Consider the following 20,549-nt stretch of genomic DNA (forward strand, 5'->3'; position numbering starts at 1 on the left):
CAGCAGCAAGACAGCTATCGCTGCAGTAGAGATCTTCAAAGCCCTGAAATAAACAGCTTTACCTCTAGGTTCCAGCTGCATGGGATTGCTTTATACCACCTTACACAAACCCCAAAATAAAATACCTCCTACAAGTTATCAAGGAAACAGCATTAAGGCTGCCCATAGGATAAGGCATTGGCTTCTAAACCCCCCTTCTTTAGTACCTACAGCAAACCTCCAGGTCTGACTGAACCCTAGCATTCGGTTAGTCTTCTGAAATGGTAATGAAAGCAACTGCAGCAAGAGCAGTTAGACCACAAAAATCTTCCTTCCTTATTAGATCAAGCCCTGCTGCCTTTGACCAGCCGGATTCCCACAGCTACTTGGCTTGCAGCAGCTGCACAGCTCCAGAGCCTGAGCAGGGGACAAGGGAAAGCCTGGAGAAGAAAGCCACTTGCCAAGCAGGTTGATGAAGCTAGGGCACAGCCAAGGGTTGGTGGCACTTGGATCCCCCACCCCTGCAGAGGAGGCAGACCCTCTGCTACTACAACTATTAGGGGCTAATGCTCCAAGAAAAAGACGCCTGTTATCTAGTCAGTATTTGAGCGACAGGTGGCTTTAACCACCTCTCTCACCGGTGATGTAAAGGTGACAGCTATCCTTTGACAGGAAAGAAGGCAGAAGAGGGCAAACGTAGGGCAATACACCTTCCAAAGAAGATTAAAAGAATTAAGGCTTCATGAAACCAATCTGTGACCTCGAACTTCTCGCATCTGTACAGATATTACTGTACTCGGACTGCCATAACATTAAAATCCATTGCACAGGGAGAACAGAAAAGCTTTGGAGATGAGCACAAAGTACAGCTGCAAACTCCTTAAAAGTCAGTGGAGCACACCTCCTGCCGGGGGTGGCCAGCTCTAATTGCCATGTTGCTTCCCAGTAATGATAGGGGGAAGTGTCAGGACAGCTGCAAAAAGTCAAGGAGACTTCTCAAAGGGGAAAAAAGGCAGAGAAAATAAGCAAGATTTTTACCATGCTATTTGTGACAAGAGCCATCAAAACATGAGTCTGTAATGGACAGGTGGGAAGAACAGTCAGGATTCTACCACACAGTTCAGACAGCATGAAATCAGAATGAGAATTAACATTTGCCAAAAAAAGTACTTAGTATTTTGTCTTGCCCTCGAGGTGCCTCTGTGTCACAAGGTAAATATCCCACCCTTCTGGCCAGACACAGACCAAGACCACCCCTTTCCCAAGGGCCACAGCTCCAAGGCAGGGTGAGGATGGCACACCATCTCTTTTCCACCTGGGGAACCTGGGGAAGAGGAGCTCCCTCCTGATCCAGCACACTCACTGACAGGTGCTAGAGTGGGCTGTGCTGCTCAGGCATGTATGGTAGGATGGGCAACTGCTCATGGGCTTGTCACAGCCACAGGGGAAGCTAAATCCAAAGCTCAGTCACCCTAACCTTCCCCTTTTCCGATTTCATAGATAATCAGAGTCTTGAAAAAAATGCCACGCAACTCGCTTTTTCTGCCAGTGATCCCACCTTCATTAGGATCTGCTCTCTTCCCTTAAGAAAAAAGGAAAGGTTGGGGGGAGACTGAGGAAACTGTTTCCCTTCCACGGGGAGCATTTACTCAGCCCTCCGGCACTGGGAGGCAAATTATCTTTTGGTGCAAAGGCACAGAGCTCAGCACAGCTCTGCTCGCAAAGAGCTTGGCCCAGGTCTCCCTTCTCGATTCCCGCTCGCTAACAAGCATCCCATCACTGAGCCAGAATCAAAAAAATGGGTCACCCACACAGCTGAGGAGACCCAGGCTCCCACTCCCTCCCCCCTGCCTTCCACAGCAGACCTAACACCCAGGAAAAATCAGACCTGGGACTCATCAGACGTAACATCTCATTTATTGCTTACAGCTGCCCCTGTTCTTTCCCCCATATCATTATGGTCAAAATACATGGCAATTACAGTCCCCCCTGCGGGTACGTTCTCCACAAGGTTTTGAAGCGCAGCTCTGAAGCACAGCTCCATCTGAATACAGCCAGCTTTGAGAGCTGTATTCCAAAGCTCACTGGGAAGCAGGCATGTCAAGTCCTCGACAAAATGTCAGTCTCCCCCAACAAGCCACCCAGGATACAGATTTCCAGGCCCTCTGCCCTGTGCCACAGCAATTCCCTTCGCCACAAAGGTCGGCCACATCTGATGGTGTAATTCGACAAACTGCCGCCTCTTGTTGCTTTACAGCACTCCCGTTGTCACAGCATTGCCTCCAAAGCTTCCTGTGTCCCCTACAGAGCAAGGTTACCCCAGCATTTAAACATCAGGCAACAGGTTTACCTGATCTTCAGTCACCTAAGGTATAGATCAAGCCCTCAAGATTTTACGGTGCCACTAGAAGCTGGCGGCTACAGGTCAGCATTTATACAAACCCCTTCTCCATTCCTCATCCCACCTGCCATGGCCCCCGCACTGAGCCCATGGGCACATTTTTCATTGCCCCAAACTCCAGAAGTCCCCCTTCTCGAGACCTTCACGTGCCCAGGCGCCTGGCAGCTCCAGGCATTTGGAACTCTCATTATCCACTCAGATCCCTGCTTTACTGCCTGGATTGTGCTCCATCCCCTGATTCAGGCAGACACAGCCTGCACATGGCAGCCGTATGACCTCGGATGAAGACATCTAGTTTTCACCGTAAACTACCTTATTGTCAAGGAGCTCAAAAACTAGGTAGGGCAACTCCAGAAAAAAGGTCAAGACTAGAAAGGAACAGCACACAGAGTGGCCCTAGCTGTAGCAAGGGAATAAAAAAAGTCAGACACAAACATAACAACTCTTCTATTTTCCAGAAATCCTCAACAACAGATAATTACTCCACTAACCAAGGGGCTTTGCATCCTTCTCTTCATCGCTGTTCAAACATTTTGTCTCCCCAGCCCTAACCTCTGGTTCTGCAATAATTCCTCATACAGTCAGACCACGGCATATCCCATTACCTGCCGAGGATGTGATCCTGAAAGTGTGGCTGTCTGCAACTCAGTTTTTCCTGTAAGAAACAGCAGGATAGAGAGGAATGTGTGCAGGCACTTCAAAAATGCACACAACCTAAATACAGAAGGATAGCACGCGCAACATGGAAAACTGAGAAACAGAAGCAAGACCACTGGGGTTGTCAGCTGCCAATTCAACACCTGGTAAAAGACAGAAGTAGTAAAGGAGATTCCACTTGCTTTTGGAATACCAAGAAACAACTGCTTGTTTGCTTGCTTTAAGTTTAGAGCGGAAAAGCCCTTTATAATGCAAAATTAAACTTCATGACGCCTTGAATCTGACTCATCTTCCAACAGATCACCATTCTGGAAGATCTCAGCCGCATCACCTACAAGACTGAACACCTGACAAATCTTTCACTGCCAGTGGTCCTGCTGCCTCTTCCAATCCATTAAATTTTCATCATCACCTTCAGATGCCTGCTGCTCGCCAAGGTCAATTAAGGATGAAAAATGAAGGAGAACAGGACAATGACAATAGTAACCAGAGTAGGGACTGACAGTAGAGCTCTGAAACAGAAGCGATGGACAGCAAAGCATTACTGTACACAAGCTTTCACAACGCAAAGACAGTATAAGCAGGGGAATAACCTGCTCCCCAGGTCTGGAAAACCCAATCCCCTCAGCAGCAGCACTGCTGACACCTGCAAGCTTCCTTTCATAAAAGTTATAAGGACAGAGGAGCTTCACCTTGATCCAGATCCAGCTCACCTCTGCGCTGTACTGCCATTTTGAGGTGCTCCCTCTGCTATGTAGCATTCTCAGCATCAAGATACAAAATATGAGACCATCATAGATGCATGCAAGGTGGGGTGCAAGGCATCCAGACATCCTATTTCAAACAAAACGGCAGAGCAAGGAAGGCTGTCTTACCCTCAGACGGCCTGCGATAAGCATTAACAACATTTGTGCTACCACTTCCCTGCTTAGAGGAATCCTTCCCATCCCCATTGCCTGCTTCACCAAGTAGAAAATACTGCTCTGGGATCAACCCCTCCCCCTTCTTGCCTGCCTTCTCCAGCACTGCCAGTTCGGGGATGGGCACCATTGCTTTCCAGTCACGGCTTGTTTTAACAGTGGGTTTGGTTTGTTCTGCTTTTTACATTCTACACTTGTTGTGGTATGTTGTGCTTCTAGGCTTGTGTTTTCCAATTCTTGTTAGCAGTTTCAGGCACTAATCAAAAAAACCAAAACAGAACAAAAAGCTCTCCAAGTGATAACACAAGACAGCCAGGGACTCCCCAAAAAGCCCAAAACAGAAAGACTGTTCTTCTGCAGTTCAAGCAGAGTCCTCAAAAATAACACAGCAGAACTGTGAAGGGTCCCACCAAAACACGTGAAGCCCTAACTCACGCTTTGCTTTTTTTTTAACCCTCGGCTTCACATGAAGACCAGAGACCATATCCATGCCTGCCACACCTGCTCAACAGAGGCTTTCATACGTACATACCTCTTCCACTTGGTTTCCCAATAAGACCCTAGTTAAGTAGCATCACTGCACCCGCTCTGCTATAGCAGGTCAAAAATTAGTGTATCAATTTGTCCATGCTCATAACCCAAGACCATACTGCAGACGCCTGGGAAGGCTTCTTGATATAGAGTCAGCTCCTCTGACATCAATGCATCTTGCACTAACAGAGGCCAGGCCTTAATATCTCAGCAGGAACCAAGATATTCATGGGTTGGCCCTACTCCAAAAACTTACGCTTCTTACATCACATGCACTAGAACCAAGCAAAGCATTATGGTTAATTTCTTCTGCTCCATATATCTCCACAGGCAAAATAAAAAAGGCTTCTGAATTTGAATTAAGAGTCCCTGAAGTTTCTGCAGAGCTTCACTTCCCAAAAAGCAAATATTTACATCCACTAGGACCAGCTGCCTCTTCTTTTCTCCTGCATTTCATTTCCAGATGCATTGTTGGTGCATCTGCTCTATTAATTAAAACCGATGTACACAAGACAAACTTGAATCCTTAATACAACCCTTCAGTGGAAACAAGTGACATCTAAAGTCCCACTTACATCTTCCAAAATTCCCATGTCCCATTTTATCACCTTTGCTGCTTGAAAGGTGTTTTGCTCTGTTCGAGTCCATAGGGCATTCCTATAGCTGAAAACAAAAACCAGAATTCAGCCTAACCTGACTCGCTGTTAGGTCCTGCCATCGATGATTAACGTCGCGGAGGGGCTGAGGGGAAGGCAGGTGATGTTTGGCTATTGGTTTTCGTCATCTGACTATTTTTCAGGCTCATCTTTAGGAAGGCAAGAAGTGGTGATGGCTTCTGACCTGAGCTGACCTTACAGCACCCAGCAAGGCATAAACCAGCACGTGACTGGTAAAGCAAAGCAATACCACAGATCCCAGGAGCAAGCAGCTTCGCCACCGCGCATCACCACCACTACAGGCATCCTTGTTCCTCAGGAGACAGTCACTGGTCTCCGACTCCAGGGTTTGCCTGCTGTTAGTAACCCAGTGGTAACTTCAGGTCAGGAGGGTTACTTAGCAATCCTTGCCTTTCATTATCATAGTATCTGTAAGAACTTGACATCTGCCAGACATGGCTCAGAAAGGCTCGAAGAAGGAAGGCGAAAAGAAGAGCAGACAGACAGCACAGTCTCCGTTTGTACTCCCACTGGAAACAAGACAAAAACCCTGGGCAAAATACAGAGCAGGCTCTGTCCACATTTTTACCCAGCTCCTCCTATATCCAAACACTTTTCCAAGACCCAGCTGGCTATTTTAACAGAACCATGCCCTCCCAGTCTCTGCATGATACATCAGTCACAGAGGCCATCTCAGTCCCCTTATCTTAATCCTAGCTTCCATTTAATCTCTGCCCTGAAAAAGCACAGAAGCAGAGCCCTTAAAGCCTCATCTACCTTCAGGGGAAAAAATAAATATACAAGTTGGCTCTAAGAGCAGATAGCGTCTAAAGGAAATCATAATTAAGCTTCAGAGTTGGAGATTTCCAAGGGACTACTTCACTCGAGCACCAGACCTCTAGGCCAGTGCAGCAGTTATTAAAATTGTAAGCTCCGCCACATTTTATTAATTGCTAATTACCACTTCATTACTTCCACTCAGGCTCCTGAGACTGCTGCTGTCACTGTTTCCTTCAGGAAACAGTTCAGGTCACTTCAAAACGGCAAACAATGACATGACAAGCCAAGTCAGTTACTGAAACTAATAGGTATTCTCAGCCACTACATGTGCTTAGACCCAAATGTGTTCTGATGTCCCTTAAACTTGTCACGGTTTTTATTCAGGATGACACTAGAGGACTCAGAAGAGGCCTGTAACTTCTGTTCCAGTCCCACTTTAGCAAACCCTGCTGTCCCAGCACCCAGCCCAAGGAGCAATGGCTGTCCTGTCTGCCCCCTCTAAGACAGGAGGACCCACTAAGACACCAGTCAGACTGCATTTCACATTTGAGGCTAATCTGCTTCCTATCGACTCCCCCCAGAAGTCTGAGCAAGTACAGTTAGAATCTGGTCTGTTTTCCGAGAGCTGTGATACTCACTTCATGTGGAAGGTGCGAGAATTTAAAGTTGGACAATATCCAGAGCTTTAAACAGTTTTCCAAGTCTGAAAGACATATTTAAGTACAGAACATTCACAAAAGCAGTCCCATAATTAAAAGCCAAACCACTTGACTATTAATTTATGGGCTTATACTACCCTCCTTCATAACGGAAACAAAGCCAATTTAGGTTTTATTCAGTGCCAGTGCTGTTAACTGTGCATCTTAGGCGTAGCTGTACTTCTCTCTAAATCTAAATTTCATTAACACCCTAAAATCAATTACTTTGTGATTTATAGCTAAGGCCATAGCACTGACTGTTATTAAACACCTAGTCTAGTTCAGTATTTCCACGCAAAGTACAAGCTCACCCTAGTTGACAGCTAGCCTTTCCAGTGTTCCCACAGAGCAGAGGTCAGTTTTTGAACTAGCTCTCCTCTCACTCCCCAAATGTTAGTTGGATCCAGGTCCCCTTCAGTTTGTGCTAACCCTCAGTGCCAGTTCTCAGAGACACAGGGCTGCTGTGTGTTTCTCAGGTGTGACAGCAAGCCTCCACTGCTGAACGTCACCATTTCTACCAGCTGGGAATCCTATAGCCATCCCAGTCCTAGGCACACTAATCCCAAACACAACCTGTGCTACCGATCTACTCCACACAGGGCTCTATATACCATCTGCACAGCCTGCGGCATGGTTTACTCAAGCTGCATAGCTGGGTACCATCAGCATCGTGGCAGTAACGAAAGCAGGGAGCCCCAGCTGCTCAGACAGCTCCCACAATTCAGATGTCCCAGGCAGCAGCAGTCCTGCCCCACAGCCGCACTCTCATCTGCCAGACAGCATCATTATTTGAGGGAACATGTAGCTATTCAGCAGCCACCTTGGAGTTGAGTTTAATTGTGACTCCAGGACAGATTTCATTACGTGTCAACTCCATGGTGTAGATTTGTGCTCTGCCATCAACCTGGGGCAGTCAACTGATTACAAAGCAAGTCTTTTAATCACCTTAACTCTCTAGAGACTTAAATTAAGGCACTTCACCACAGTCCCTTCACTCCTTAGTCTTAATTGAGGTTTTATTACCAACTGGCTACTGGGTCATTGTTTTGAGGCACAAGATACCCGACAGCTTAGGACCTAGGGGTACTCCGCATGAGCTTCCATTTATATCTGGCAGCATTCATCCATTCATCTCTTAGCTATACAGATAATGATCTCCAGCTCTGGCAACAAATAAGATTTGAATATTGATTTGCTTTCTCCCTGCTATCTGCCAATCTAGACAAATCAATTCTCCAAGTGACAGTCACTTCTCCCTGCTATTCCCCAATTTAGATAAATCAATCTTTTTAACAAGTGGCAATCATCTTCATTTAGTAAAGTACTGTGAACATGCATTTTAATAAATGTGTTCATGTTCATGTTTCCTATGGAGGAAAAACACTATTTTAAAAAAAAGATTTCATATTATTGTTTTAATAAAAGGGGCCACTAACCATGGTGCCCTAGTTCAGTATGAGTTGTATCACAGGTAAAACATCATATCCCCAGTCTCACTGGGGGACACTGAGGACCTGACCACAGAAAGAATTTGCTAAAGATCTAATCAGCCAGGGAGAGCTCCAGTTTGCTTTGTCCTTAGTGATTTGGCTTAGCTTGCAACACTATTTCAATTCAAAAACTGGCAGGCATGCCAGCATATTAAGTTCTATCAAAATTCAAATAGGGTATATAATCAACGTAATGTAGTGTATCAATTGACTTAAAGGACTGAAGAAATCACATATGCAGTTTTTAAGGTCTCTAGCAGCAAAATTAAGACATCCACATTTTCCCTTTACTTTACAATCTGCCATTTCATGTGGGTTTAGGCACTGTTTTTATACTGTTATATAGGGAATGCAAATATTTCATAGAACTGCTTTAAGTTCAAATACAGTTCTGAGCATTCACATTTCCCTATAATTCAGTAAAACCATATTAAATAATATTTCCGCCAAAACAAATCTGACAGTCCTTCTATTGGGCTCTGCCAACCCAGTCCCCATTTCAAAGACTATTCACTTCCAAAGTCTTGAACTACATTTTGACGTTGACAGGTATTGCTTACAGCCTAGAACTTCACTAAAGTCAAGCAAAACAACACTGCCCTGTATTTCAGCATATATTCAATGCCACTTCTAGTTTAAACACTTCCTCAACAAACATCTACTACCTAGAAATTAAGGTGTCAGAATAGTATAAATTTCTTACATCATACCTCTAGGACACAGCATTATCTTCCCCAGCCAATTTTGAGTTCACTTGCAAAGAGAAAAGCAATAAAAAACTGTTAGCATTAATAACTGCAATCAAAATTGGTTAGCAAGCAGTCTCAAGACAAATCGGCTAGCCAAACCAAAGACAATCAGCTGGAACCCTTGTCAGTACAGCAGAGCCAGCCCTGAGGAATAAGGCACACAGCTTTTTCTTAATAATACCATTCAGTGAAGGCAAGCACTTAGAATGAAAACATTTGGATAAGGATTAATAATAGACTTCGCAGACACAAGTACAGCATATAACAGCCTTGTACTACTAGAGTGGCTGTCACAGCAGGAGAAACTGAAGATCCTTAGGACAAAATCCCTGCTGTTAAAGTAGGTTACAGCAACCACACAAGGAGACATAGATTGTTAGGCTTAGTGACAAGGCCAAGGGATCACTGTGCAGGCCTCCTACACACTGCTTTGACCACATCTACAACTGGAGTCTCTCTTTGAGCTGGTAAACTGCAAAGGTAAAGGCAGTTAAAGAATGTGAGAATCAAACACCACCCTCACCGTTGCAGGCCGCTCCAATGCCCCTGCATCCTTTGCTCATTAAGGATGGATGCAAATGGCAGTATGAGGAAACTGTGGCTCAAAACCAGTGAAACATTAAACCGCCCCAGACTTCTCCCTACTGCACTTCATTGTTTTGTTCCATGTTTGGCAAAGAAACACATAATAGCAACATTTAAAACCTAAAACAAAATACTTTATTTTCTCCAAATAATATTTATTTTCCTTTCTTTTTAAAAAAAGATCTTTTAACACTCAGTTGCAGACCAAATGAAAAGAAGCAATAGCCATGTAAACCAAGATACTTTCATCTACTTAGAAAAATACAAACAACCTTAAAAACAAAAGCACACATGAATCAGTTACAAAACAAAAAAAACTTCACAGCTGTACAACCCTGGGGGTTACCACACATGCAAGCATGAACATGCACAAGGCACACACAACTGCTGAACTGTTTGTTTAGGTGGTTATGCCTCAAAGTCTTTTTTAAAGAATTTTTAGCAAGGAAAGGCTAGCAAATCCCATCAGCTGCAAGTTCTGAGCCTCTCCTGGAAAAGTTTCCTGCATTTAAATGTCCCCTAAAGGTTCTGCTTGTTACAAGCCTAAGCGTCTACAGCCACTGGCTAATTCTTTTAGCAAATTTCATTCTTAAGACTTGCAATCAGCTCCAACCCATAAAGGGTTACAAGAGAGGGCTCAATGGCAATCCAAATTATCACTTAAAAAGCAAGCAAGAACAGCCACAGGCTGAGAACTCTTCTGGCATAAACAGCTCCATTTGGACTGAACCACACCAAGAACCGGAACTAAGGATATCAGCATGGCATTCATGAAAATATTTGCAAAAATGACATGGAGAAACCATTACTCGACTTCAGCAAGGAAATTTTCATCTCAGATTTCATCCACTAAAGTGCTAAGAAGAGAGACTGATTCTCAAAGACTATGAGGTGAAATTTAGAGGCTCTTGTTTAAAAATGAGAAATGGGGACAAGTAAACACCATTTCATACCACCCAAAATGGTAAAACAAGTTACACAGGATTTCCCCCATTTCACTACTAAGAATTAAATAGACTGCAATTTAAAAGGATGTCAAAAGTCAGTTTGTAGGGATGGTAACAGGAGGCTCTGAGGCTTCTGCTTACTGGCCAACCCTTGCTTCCAGTGAATCAAGGATTTGATGTTATTCTTCATCCTAAAGCACCCAGCTCAGTGGCCCGAAATTGAATGGTGTTTTTCTTTTCTCCTACTTTCTACATAAGCAATCTTAATCCCCTCCCATTAAATGCCAAGTTTCCTAATAGAATACAATTCTGCTACATATTCTACTTTTACAACTAGTAATTTAATACATCTAGCTTAATTAAGACGAATAGACATCACTTAGTACCATTTTAATAGACTGCCAGATTTCATAATATAAATCTCATTATGTTTTGTAGAAATTACATTGGCAAGTCAGCGGCAAGAACATATAGTTTGTGCACATCCAAATTATTCTAAATACAATATAAAATTAGTAAAAATAAGCAGCACTTCTCTTAACTTTAAAGGAACTCAACTTTAAAAAAAAACACAACAGCATTTTCACTTAATGGAATACCCAATTCATTCAACCCTCATGCAACTGATTTCAAAATGTTATGCTGACTTTAAAAAAAAAAAAAATCCAAGAAGTTTCAGTAAAATAATGTAGCTCATAGCTAATCATTGGGCCTAAATATTGGTCCTTCATTGGAAACCTGTGATAGCAGGGCTACAAAACTTTCACCTCAAGTTTGCATGAATCTCAATCACAGGATAACCAACTTATTCTCTCCACCCCCTCTAATTCCCCCTCTGTGAAACCTAATTCCCCCTCTGTGAAACCTTAAGCTCCTAATGATGAAAACCAATACCCAGTTCATCTTCAAGCAGCCAGGATACTGAGACACTTAATTGGGTGTCACCTAAACATAAAATCAAATTGGCCAAAACTTGACAGCCACGACTAAGGCAGGAGTCATCAGACCCCCTCCACAATGGTTCATACATTCTTCCCATGCATTCTTACATATTCCGAAAGTCTCACCAGAAATTGTCACTTCTCACAGAAATCTTTGGTCTAAAGGCAACTAGAACAATGTTAGATTCTCACAATTAAAGACAAGTGTCATTCCTAACTTTGAAACTCCTGCCATTAAGACAATAATAATAAAAAGACTCTCTAAATCACATCCATCCTTTTTAACACAAGGAGCAGCTGCCATTAAGGCATTTCTCCTGTCATCTCCCCAAGCCTGCCAACAAAAAAGCTCCAGAGCAAATTGGGCATCAGGATCCACAGGACATTGGATTTCCTTCCATTTAGAGACCTGGCTTTCCACAGAAGGGCTTGCACACAGTTTTGGGGTGTCCTTCCAAACAGATGGATTGCATTTCCCCACCAGCTCAGTCTAGAGCATACTGATGTACACAGTCCTAACTCCCCCCAAAGGTCTGTGACCATCTGAAGTATTTATTCTAAAAGTTCATGAAAAAAGGGCACCTGGCTGATGATACGGGGAACAACAGGATGGGAGGAATCTCAAGGAAGCTGCACAGTTTGTCAGACACACAGAACAGACCAAGGAATGCTTGAAAAAATAAACGCATTTTCTCTCACGGTCTGTCAGTCACCTCAGGATTTTACTTTACATACAAGATAATAACTTAAAAATATGAGACTAATGTTAGTAGACAAAAACAAGTTATTTAAGTACCTACTAGATGAGATGCTTCTTGCTACTCAGGCCTGTATGGCAGAGTATCACAGTGTAAGTACATCCATGCCCTTAATTACCTCATTTACCCCTGCTTTCAGAGACCTCTTTTCAAATGCTTCAGCTCAGTGGGAGTTTCAGAACGATTAATCACCTCTGAAATAGTGGCAGAAACACAGAGGTGTCTTTGGTGGACAATATCTTTATCCTGCTTTTTGTTTCAGATAAAGAAGGCTTTCACAGGTGATTTTTGATACTGTTATCATCCATTCTTCTACAATACTTCCCCCCTTCCTTATTTTGTTTTTCAGCATTTCTTTTTTATTCTTCAGTAAAATACATCTGTGGCCCTGCTTGCACTCTTGACTTCACAGGTTCAAAAAATGATTTAGAGAAGCTCTTACTGCATCTCTCTCCCAAGTCTGTAGCCTCTGTTCCCTTCCTTCCTGGTCTAAAGGAGGAAGCATGACTCAGCTCACAGCAAAAAGAGCAAGTGCATTTAAATAAATTACATGGACAATGACCAATCCCAGAAGTCTTTGTTTAGGCTGCTTCTATTTATGTGCAAGTGTAAAAAGCAAGATTTTTAGAAAACGTTATGCATTCGTCAGCCCTGAGCCACCACCTGATTCATCTATCAAGTTAAATAAAAAAAATGAACTGTTAAAACACATTGAACTGTGCCCTGAACAATGTGGCAAAGAAGCCTATTAAATGTGCAGCATCTCCAGACAAAACAGTTTTTCAGCAGTGCTTTTAATCCCTCACCAGTAATCAATTACCCTTCAAGCTCCCACATTATATAATTAGAAGTGCCTCCAGCAGGTGACTGGTAATTCATCAGCAGACTACATTTACCTTCTTACTAACTCCACTCTTTCCACCTTTTTCTATGAGATCTTGCACATATCAACAGCAAAGTCATTTTCCCTTTAAACATGTTTTCTCCCTCTGAGCAGGTTTTTCCACATATACTACAGGCTTAAAACTAAATGTTCACCTACACAAGTTAGGCCTCAAAATTTAGCTCACAAAGGAGCAATATGGAAAATAAAATCTGACTCCCTTAAAGGAACAGTACCGATTTAATCTTTTTTATCCTTCAGGGTAGCAAACTGAAATTTTATTCACTTTTCTAAAGAAAGTCACATTTCTTCAGCTTAAAGCTCCTCCAGCGGCACACAGAGCACTTCTTGATACACAAATTTGTGCATGATCATGTTTTTTGTCTGAGAAAAGATTTGTAGTTCCTCATTAATAGCTGCTGCCATACAGATGCAAGTCTTCACTTTCACTCAGGAGTCTCCAATTATTTTAAGGAGGACCCATAAGCCACATAAAAATAACATTTTAACAGCCTGTTCATCAATGGGGAGACAAAGCCACACAACCACCTGTCAAAAACCATACACAGTTTGCTGCTCTTTGTTTAAATGAAATTAAAAGCAAAGAGCACCATTCACAGGACACCTCTGCTACTGCTTACAGGCAGCCATTTTTAACCCAGCCTTTAAAAGACAGCTGTCTGCTTACAAGACCCTCATCCCTTGAGCCTTACATCAGGCTTGAACACCACTGGCCCAAACTTCATGTTTCAGCTTCTACAAACCCTGGAAAAGTATACAGGTGTGTCAGAACTCCTATATTTTGCTGCACAGAAGAGGGCTAATGTCACACAAAGAGGGTTCCCCATCACCTGGCTTGACACAACAGGTCTAAACCCGGTCTTCTCACTGGAAGACCATGGTTCTGACCTAGGTGGTACACAAAGAAATTTGCTCAGGGAGAGCTGTGACAGAGGAGCAGTTTCTCCACTTCAGTCACTGCCCCCCCACCCCCCAAGTCTCCCAAGCCTGAGATTAAGCCTCAGGTTTATGTGCCGCAGGTCAATATGGTCTAAATGGGACTGGCAGCTCAAAACACCCTCCCAACACTAGCAATGTCACACCAGGGTTTTACAGTAACATTACCTTCCCATTAATAATGTTTTTAACACCTTCTACCTGCCTGTGAAGCAAGGTCTAGCAGTGGCAACTTGCTCAAGTCTATGCTTTAAGTGAAATATTGCTAGTCATTTGCTGCTGCTTAGCTTGCACAATCAAGTGGAGTTGTCTCTTTGCAATGGCTGTGTTTAAATCCCACAAGAACTCCAACAGCTTGCCCTGGAGGAGAACCTCCATAGGCACAAACTGCAAAACCTGCTGTGGAGAGTCTGTGTCTAGTAAAGAGCTTATTAGTTTATTCAGATGCTGCAGATATTCAACAACTGGATTTGGGACACCTCTGTAACCAACGCACAGCAAAGCCGCACTAGTTCTTAGAGGTTCACAAGAGGTTGGACAAGCAAATGTGATACATCTGAAACAACAGTGCAGTATAAAGACCAGGCTGGCCGTGAAGCGTGTGAAACAAGAGAGAATAGGCAAAATCAATGCATCTCCCATTGTAAGATGATTCAACGAACACAGGACACACTCCAAAAGCTGCTGCTGGTACTTTGGTTCTCCATCATAAAGTAAAGAGAAGCTGAAAGTCAGCAGTGTGGCCGAGTCCAGGAGGCTTATTTCCATACCAGGTTGGCTTTCAGTATCACAGAGGGATGGAAAGTCTACCACAAGGCACCTGAACTTCTCACTACATCTTTCATTTAGGACTTCCTGATGACACCTGGAGAGATCATACACTTCTGCCAGGATCAGTTCCCCAGGAAGAGGTTCACACGAGTGACAAGTCTGCAGCATATGTCTGCTTTTCAGCCTCCCCCCCACCAATTCGTTCATAGCTTCATTAAGATTTTCCAGGACTTGGCCATCACAAAATAGAGAACATTTTACCACCGGCAGCCTTTTTCCTTCCAAAACGTACCACAAGCTACACTCAAGGTTAGAAGATGATCCTTCCAAGATACACATTTTACCAGCGTTATTTAAACTATGTTCTTCAGCCCAGTGATTAAAATAGCCCTTTGCCACTTTATCATTCCACGTAAGGGTTTCAAGCATCTTCCTTTCATTGTATGTACTAAAATACTTGTTTCTTTGCCCAAACCATTTTGCATTCATGCTACAACCAGTCTGAGATTTCTTGACAAGCCAGTTGTTTCTGGCAATGGGTTTCATGTGAAATCTTTGCATGAAGAACTCTACTGCACAATCTCTTAACGTGTTCAGTTTCGTCTGCTCTGCTTCTTCCAAGTGCTCAAATAGATGGATGTTCTCAGAGATAGTCTCTACCTGGCACTTGTGGAAGAAAATGCAACACTCTTCATGTATTTTAAGAAAAGATTCTGGTAGCATACGCAGGGGGAAAAGTGCTTTGTTGACCATTTCTGTTCCAAAGTTCTGTATCATCTTAGAAAGCAGCGGATGAATACTTTCTCTGCCCATATAGCGAAGACAAATCACATAGGCCTCGGAGTTTCCAGCTTTGCTAGTGGCTGGCTTAAAGACATGGACCTCCTCAAAAGAGCAGTTCAGCAGAAAGAGCAGATTGGTAGAACAGTGTTCAAACAGCGTGAACACCTTCAAAACAAAGGATCCTCCAGTGCCCAGGATCATTAACGCAGTGACTGTTTCACAGTAATGAAGGGGTGAGACAAGAGCCTCCTGTTCACCTGGATTTCCCTGGCAATCAAAGCTGCCATCAGCAGTTACTAAGTGAACTGTGGCCATATTACTTACAAAGTTCTGAAGTCCTGTTAGATGTTTCAATGTCGTTACATCACCAGTGTTATCTGGGCCAAAGTACCACCAAGGCAATGTATTTGCTATAAGACGGTCATCCATGATCATCATAAGGGTGTCATTTGCTTCATGATATGGGTTTAGAGTGTTGGCTACCCAATTCCAGTCACAAGGGACATGGTGGGATTTCAAGTAGTGATTGAGGCTGGCTATAAAAGCTCCAGGTGCTTCACAGAGGTGGACAGAATTCAGCTCTCCATCCTGAAGAGCTTCTTCAGGGAGAAGAGGAAAGCTGCACAGGATCTCATGAAATTTGCACCATGCCTGGGTACACAGCTCAGCATTCACAGATTTCTTGACATGAGGAATTATTTTCCCCGCTTTATTGGTAAATGAGGTGTGCTGATGCCATTCATCCAGGTTCTTATCACTCAGTTGATTCTTCACTTCATTCATAGAGTCCTTCAGAGCCAGGAGTGAGTTCAATTCCTCATGATCGCATGTAAAAGCATCACTGGGATCCGGTAGCTGCCATTCATTATTCACTGGCTTAGTGTAAGTAAACTTCTTTGCAAAGAGCGCCTCAATTTCAGAAAGAATTTCAGGACTGAACTTTTCAAGGTTTGGAGCCTTGTCAACATAAGGCTTCTTACATTTGTTCATTCTTGAATTGATTCACAACCTGGAGAATAGCACGTGAAAAGAAGCAGTGTCACTCCAATTATACATGTATATCAATAGGCAAAGCTTTTATAAAAAAGGAAATAGCACAAAGTGTTGTGCTTTCAGTGGGTAAAGGCAGACTAACACAAGCACACTTTACGCAAAGCTGACAAGTCTGCTGCCATCTGCTCCAGTGCACAGCACAAAGCACACAAGGCAAAGCTTGCTAACCAGAAATCAGCCAGTAATCTATTCAAAACTAAGATGTTCATTTAAGCAAAATAATTTAATCAAAATTACCACGAGAGACAGGAAATCCCTCAGCGTTATCATTTTAACCATCCCATTCCCTCTGAAGCAAAATACAATGAACTTAGGTGCTACAAAAACAGCTCAGTGTGAAAAAATACTGGATTAAAATTGAAAGAGTTAAGAAACTTTGGAAGCAAACAAGACAAAGAACAGCTAAATTCAACACGTTACTCTTCCCCTTGAATCCACATAGCATTTCACGCCAGAGCCCCATGACCTTGGCTGTCTCCTCTCCCAACCATCTGCTCTCCAAGGAGAGGCCCGTGGTCATATACACACAAGGGGAAGTTTCATCTTTCATTTCCCCAATTCACCTGCCTCTCAATAAGCATATTTAGTTTCACTTTCCTTTATGCAGACATATTTTTGGCTTTAATCTAGGCCTTTCTCACAACACGTGCTGGGAAGAAGAGGAAAACTGAGGTAAACACAGGAGACCACTGTGTCCTAAACCCGTTTTATTTCATTTGTAAATACCAACTGTCAGCACGGCCTCTTCACTACAGCTCACACCAACAAATCCTTCCACAAGCCTACCACCCAAAGCATGACAAGGACACACACCATCACCTGCTTTTTCTTCTTTGTAGTTATTTCCACTCCCCATTGGCCTAGACTCGATTCAAGGCTGCTGCGGCGCTGGGCCCCCCACACGCCCCACACCGGGGGAAGGCTGGCGGCCCAGACGCCTCGGGCCGGCCCTCTCAGCCGCCTGGCCCGCACATACCCGCAGGGCCACAGCGCCCCGGGAAAACCCGCTCTCCCCCCCGCTCCCCAGCGCGGCCCAGCCGGCTCCCAACCACCCCGGCCGCTCGCAGAGCCGCTGCCGGCCGAGGCGTCTCCCCGCGCCGCCCGCTCGCCACGCGAGGCCCCGGCTTCCGCGCGGCCTAGAGGAGCCCCCTCACTCTTACCCTGTGAGCTGCGGCGGCGCGGCGGGAAGAGAGGCAGGCCCGGCCCCCTCGCTCCGCCGCCCGGCCCCGCCGCCTCGCCGCTCCCCGCCGCCCTGCCTCTCCTCAGCGCGGCTGCCCCCGCGCCAGGAGCGGCGACACTTACTTGTATTTTAAATAAACGTGGAGGGGAGTTTCCGCAGGGCAAGGCCCGGAGAGCCGCCCACGGCTCCGTTACCAGCGGGAGAGGCTGCGGAGGAAAGAGGTCGCGCGTCCCTCGGGGGAGGCCGCTCCGGAGGAGGCCGGGCGCCTGTTAGAGGCCATTTCGGCCCGGGAGCGACCAGGGGGCTGCTGCGCACCGGGATACGCCGCTCGCCTGAGCCGGCCGGCTTCTGCAGGAGGGGAGCGGAGGAGCCGCCCCCTCACATAAGAAACATACATCGGAGTTCTACAGCTGGTACTTGCTACGTGGTGATGCTTATGAGTTACTCAGAGGAAAAGCGGGAGGAAGGCTTCGGTGGGATCTGCTAGCAGCCCACGGGAGGGAGAGGGCTGGGGCTCGGCACCCCGCGCCCTCTCACCTGAGGGCCTGGGACGGGTGCCCTGCGGAGCCGGGCGAGGAGCAGAGCCAGCGCCATCACTTGCCGGTGCTGCCCTGCCCCCTCCTGCGGCCCCTCGCCGGGCCAGCCCCGGGCCCAGACCAGCCCCCGGCCCAGGCCAGCCCCCGTGCGCTGCCACAGCCCGCCTCGGCCTCCCGCACCCGCAGGCAAATACTTGGGAAGACTCTTGCACACAACAACCTGCTTCACTGCCCTTGGCAAATCCCCAGGAGACTCCTGATGCTCCACTGGGCTTCGCAGAAAGCAAAAGCCTTGAAATATTAATGCAGCAATAATGAGCGGCATGGAGCAGCCATTGCAGCGTCCCCGGGAACACACGTGCACCCACTAGACAGCAAACAGCGTGTGAGCTCCAGGCAGAGCGGGAAGGTCAAGGCAGATTCCTTACAACAGCAGGCTGAGGTTACAAGCTGCTCTCGAGATTTTAAAATGTTGTAGGGATTTTTTTAATATGCAGGTTAGGAAATGAGGCACTTGCCAGCGCATTTGGGAACAGACAGCTGGGGATGTAGCAGGAGTTTGCAGAAATCCTTTCCCTTTAATACAGGGCTTGCTGCTATTGACTTTTGCACTCAAATATTTCTCCTTGATGAAGCTCAATCCAGCCCTAAACCAGAAATACTTTTAACACAGTAATTCAGTACTGTAAATACAAGAGAGTCTAGAACTGATTTAACTAGGGAAAATCTTGCTAGAAGCTCAGTAACTGGCAAAAAATGTCAACACATCTGTCTGAAGGATATAATAACAACATATAAGTAAACGACCTTTTCTCTTGCTCCAAGTACATGAGAAAGCTTAGATGTTTACATTGTGACTGGATGCCTAAAACTATAAACACACAGCCTCTCCCCCCCCCCCTCCCCTTTTTAAGCTGTGGCTTTTTTTCTAAAATCAACATTTTTATAAAATGGAAAGAGCTTTAGCTATAAAAAATGCTCTCTGAAAACATAAATATAGAACTAAAGCTTTTTCTTTAAATCCCTTGAAAAAAGAGAATACATTTTTCAAAACTAAAAGCACTTTGTTTGCTCCAAGAAGGAGTATAACAAAAAAATACTTAGTGTCTACTACACCCAAAAGAAGTTTTTTTCTAATATGAAAAAGCTTGGATGTGGATGGAAGGTTTATATTTATCTCTGCAATACCTCATCACCCTTTGATTGGCCTATTTGAAAATCACTTTCCAATCAATCAACATCTTTGGCTACTTAAAGGTGGGAGGGAAAGCTAAGGCAAATTATTTAAAGCTGGTAAGTGGTCAGTGAGGTTGGTAGCTGAGGGTGTTATGGGGTTTTCAGTAGCTGCTGTGGTCTCTGTGCAGGTCATGTAGTAATGCTACTGCTAAACATTTTTTTTTGTTTGGTTTAACGGGAGCGGCAAGGATGTGTTATGGTCTGAAATGTTTTCTTGTTGTGTTTGTAGTAAAAATCTGAATAGAGTTTTCCTTTAGCATTTGTTTTCTTTCCAATATATCTAGTAATGTTGTGATGTTTTGGTTGTTTTCCTTTTGTTATTCCTGTGTACTTACATGCTAGCTGTAAGTCTTGTGCTGACTGGGTCTTGTGGACAATATGGTATTTCATTTATTGAGTTTAAAAGTTCATACTTATTAATCTGTTCTTAAGTACTTAAATCATCTTTTCACATGTTCTTAGGTTCTTAAAATGTTTGGTTAACATTAGTAAGAGGACAACTACAACTGAGCATGTGAGGGAAGTAATGTGTATGCAGGACTCTTACCTTTTCTATCACACCCTGCTAGGCTTTTACTATAGTGTATAGTTTCTCAGTGCCACAGTCTCCTGGTCTACTGAAGGTAAAGCTCTCCCAAAATACAGGGGAGGACAGGTCATCACTGACCATGCAACACTGCAAGATTGTTAGCTAAAACAAAGTAATTGAATAGTATACTAAAGAAAAATATGATTGTTTTTCTGGAATTAGACCTTTAACTTGGCTTGTGAGCTTTAGTTTTGTCTTAAGGTTTCCTAAATATTTTTAGGTTAGAGCAGAAGTTCAAGCAGATACTTCTGTCTTAAGCTAAATAATCTTTTTTCTGTCCGTGTGAGACACTCAAAATGGGAACATAGCATTTTTTTCTGTATTAGTCCTGCTGTTGTGGAGCTAGTCTATCAGCTGATAGATAACTGATCTTCTCCCTTTCAGGTCATAAGGTGTGTGCCTAGTTCTGATACCAGAAACCCTGAACAGAAGCATCTGTCTTTAAAGGAACATTGCACAGTTAGACATT

The 20,549-nt window shown here is 44.3% G+C and overlaps 1 protein-coding gene across 4 annotated transcripts; it reads right to left on the reverse strand.

Moving 5' to 3' along the window:
• Positions 1 to 1,877: 1,877 nt before the first annotated feature.
• Positions 1,878 to 19,621, reverse strand: CMTR2 (cap methyltransferase 2). 4 transcript variants are annotated; one of them, XR_008749780.1, is made up of 3 exons: positions 17,359 to 17,675; positions 8,823 to 16,495; positions 1,878 to 6,627 (listed from the first exon to the last, which is right to left on the reverse strand). XR_008749780.1 is itself a non-coding variant. In XM_055818534.1 (2 exons), exon 2 carries the CDS (start codon positions 16,474 to 16,476, stop codon positions 14,176 to 14,178), a length of 2,301 nt encoding a protein of 766 aa, XP_055674509.1. In that variant the 5' UTR covers positions 16,477 to 16,495; positions 17,842 to 19,621; the 3' UTR covers positions 9,559 to 14,175. The 4 variants fall into 4 exon arrangements, 3 of the variants coding, with proteins under 3 accessions (XP_055674509.1, XP_055674508.1, XP_027637843.2); XM_055818534.1 differs by lacking the exons at positions 1,878 to 6,627; positions 17,359 to 17,675 and adding an exon at positions 17,842 to 19,621 and having other exon boundaries at positions 9,559 to 16,495; XM_055818533.1 differs by lacking the exons at positions 1,878 to 6,627; positions 17,359 to 17,675 and adding an exon at positions 17,700 to 17,827 and having other exon boundaries at positions 9,559 to 16,495.
• Positions 19,622 to 20,549: the final 928 nt, after the last annotated feature.

The sequence above is a fragment of the Falco peregrinus genome, chromosome 14 (genome assembly GCF_023634155.1).
Source record: "Falco peregrinus isolate bFalPer1 chromosome 14, bFalPer1.pri, whole genome shotgun sequence".
Lineage (NCBI taxonomy): Eukaryota > Metazoa > Chordata > Aves > Falconiformes > Falconidae > Falco > Falco peregrinus.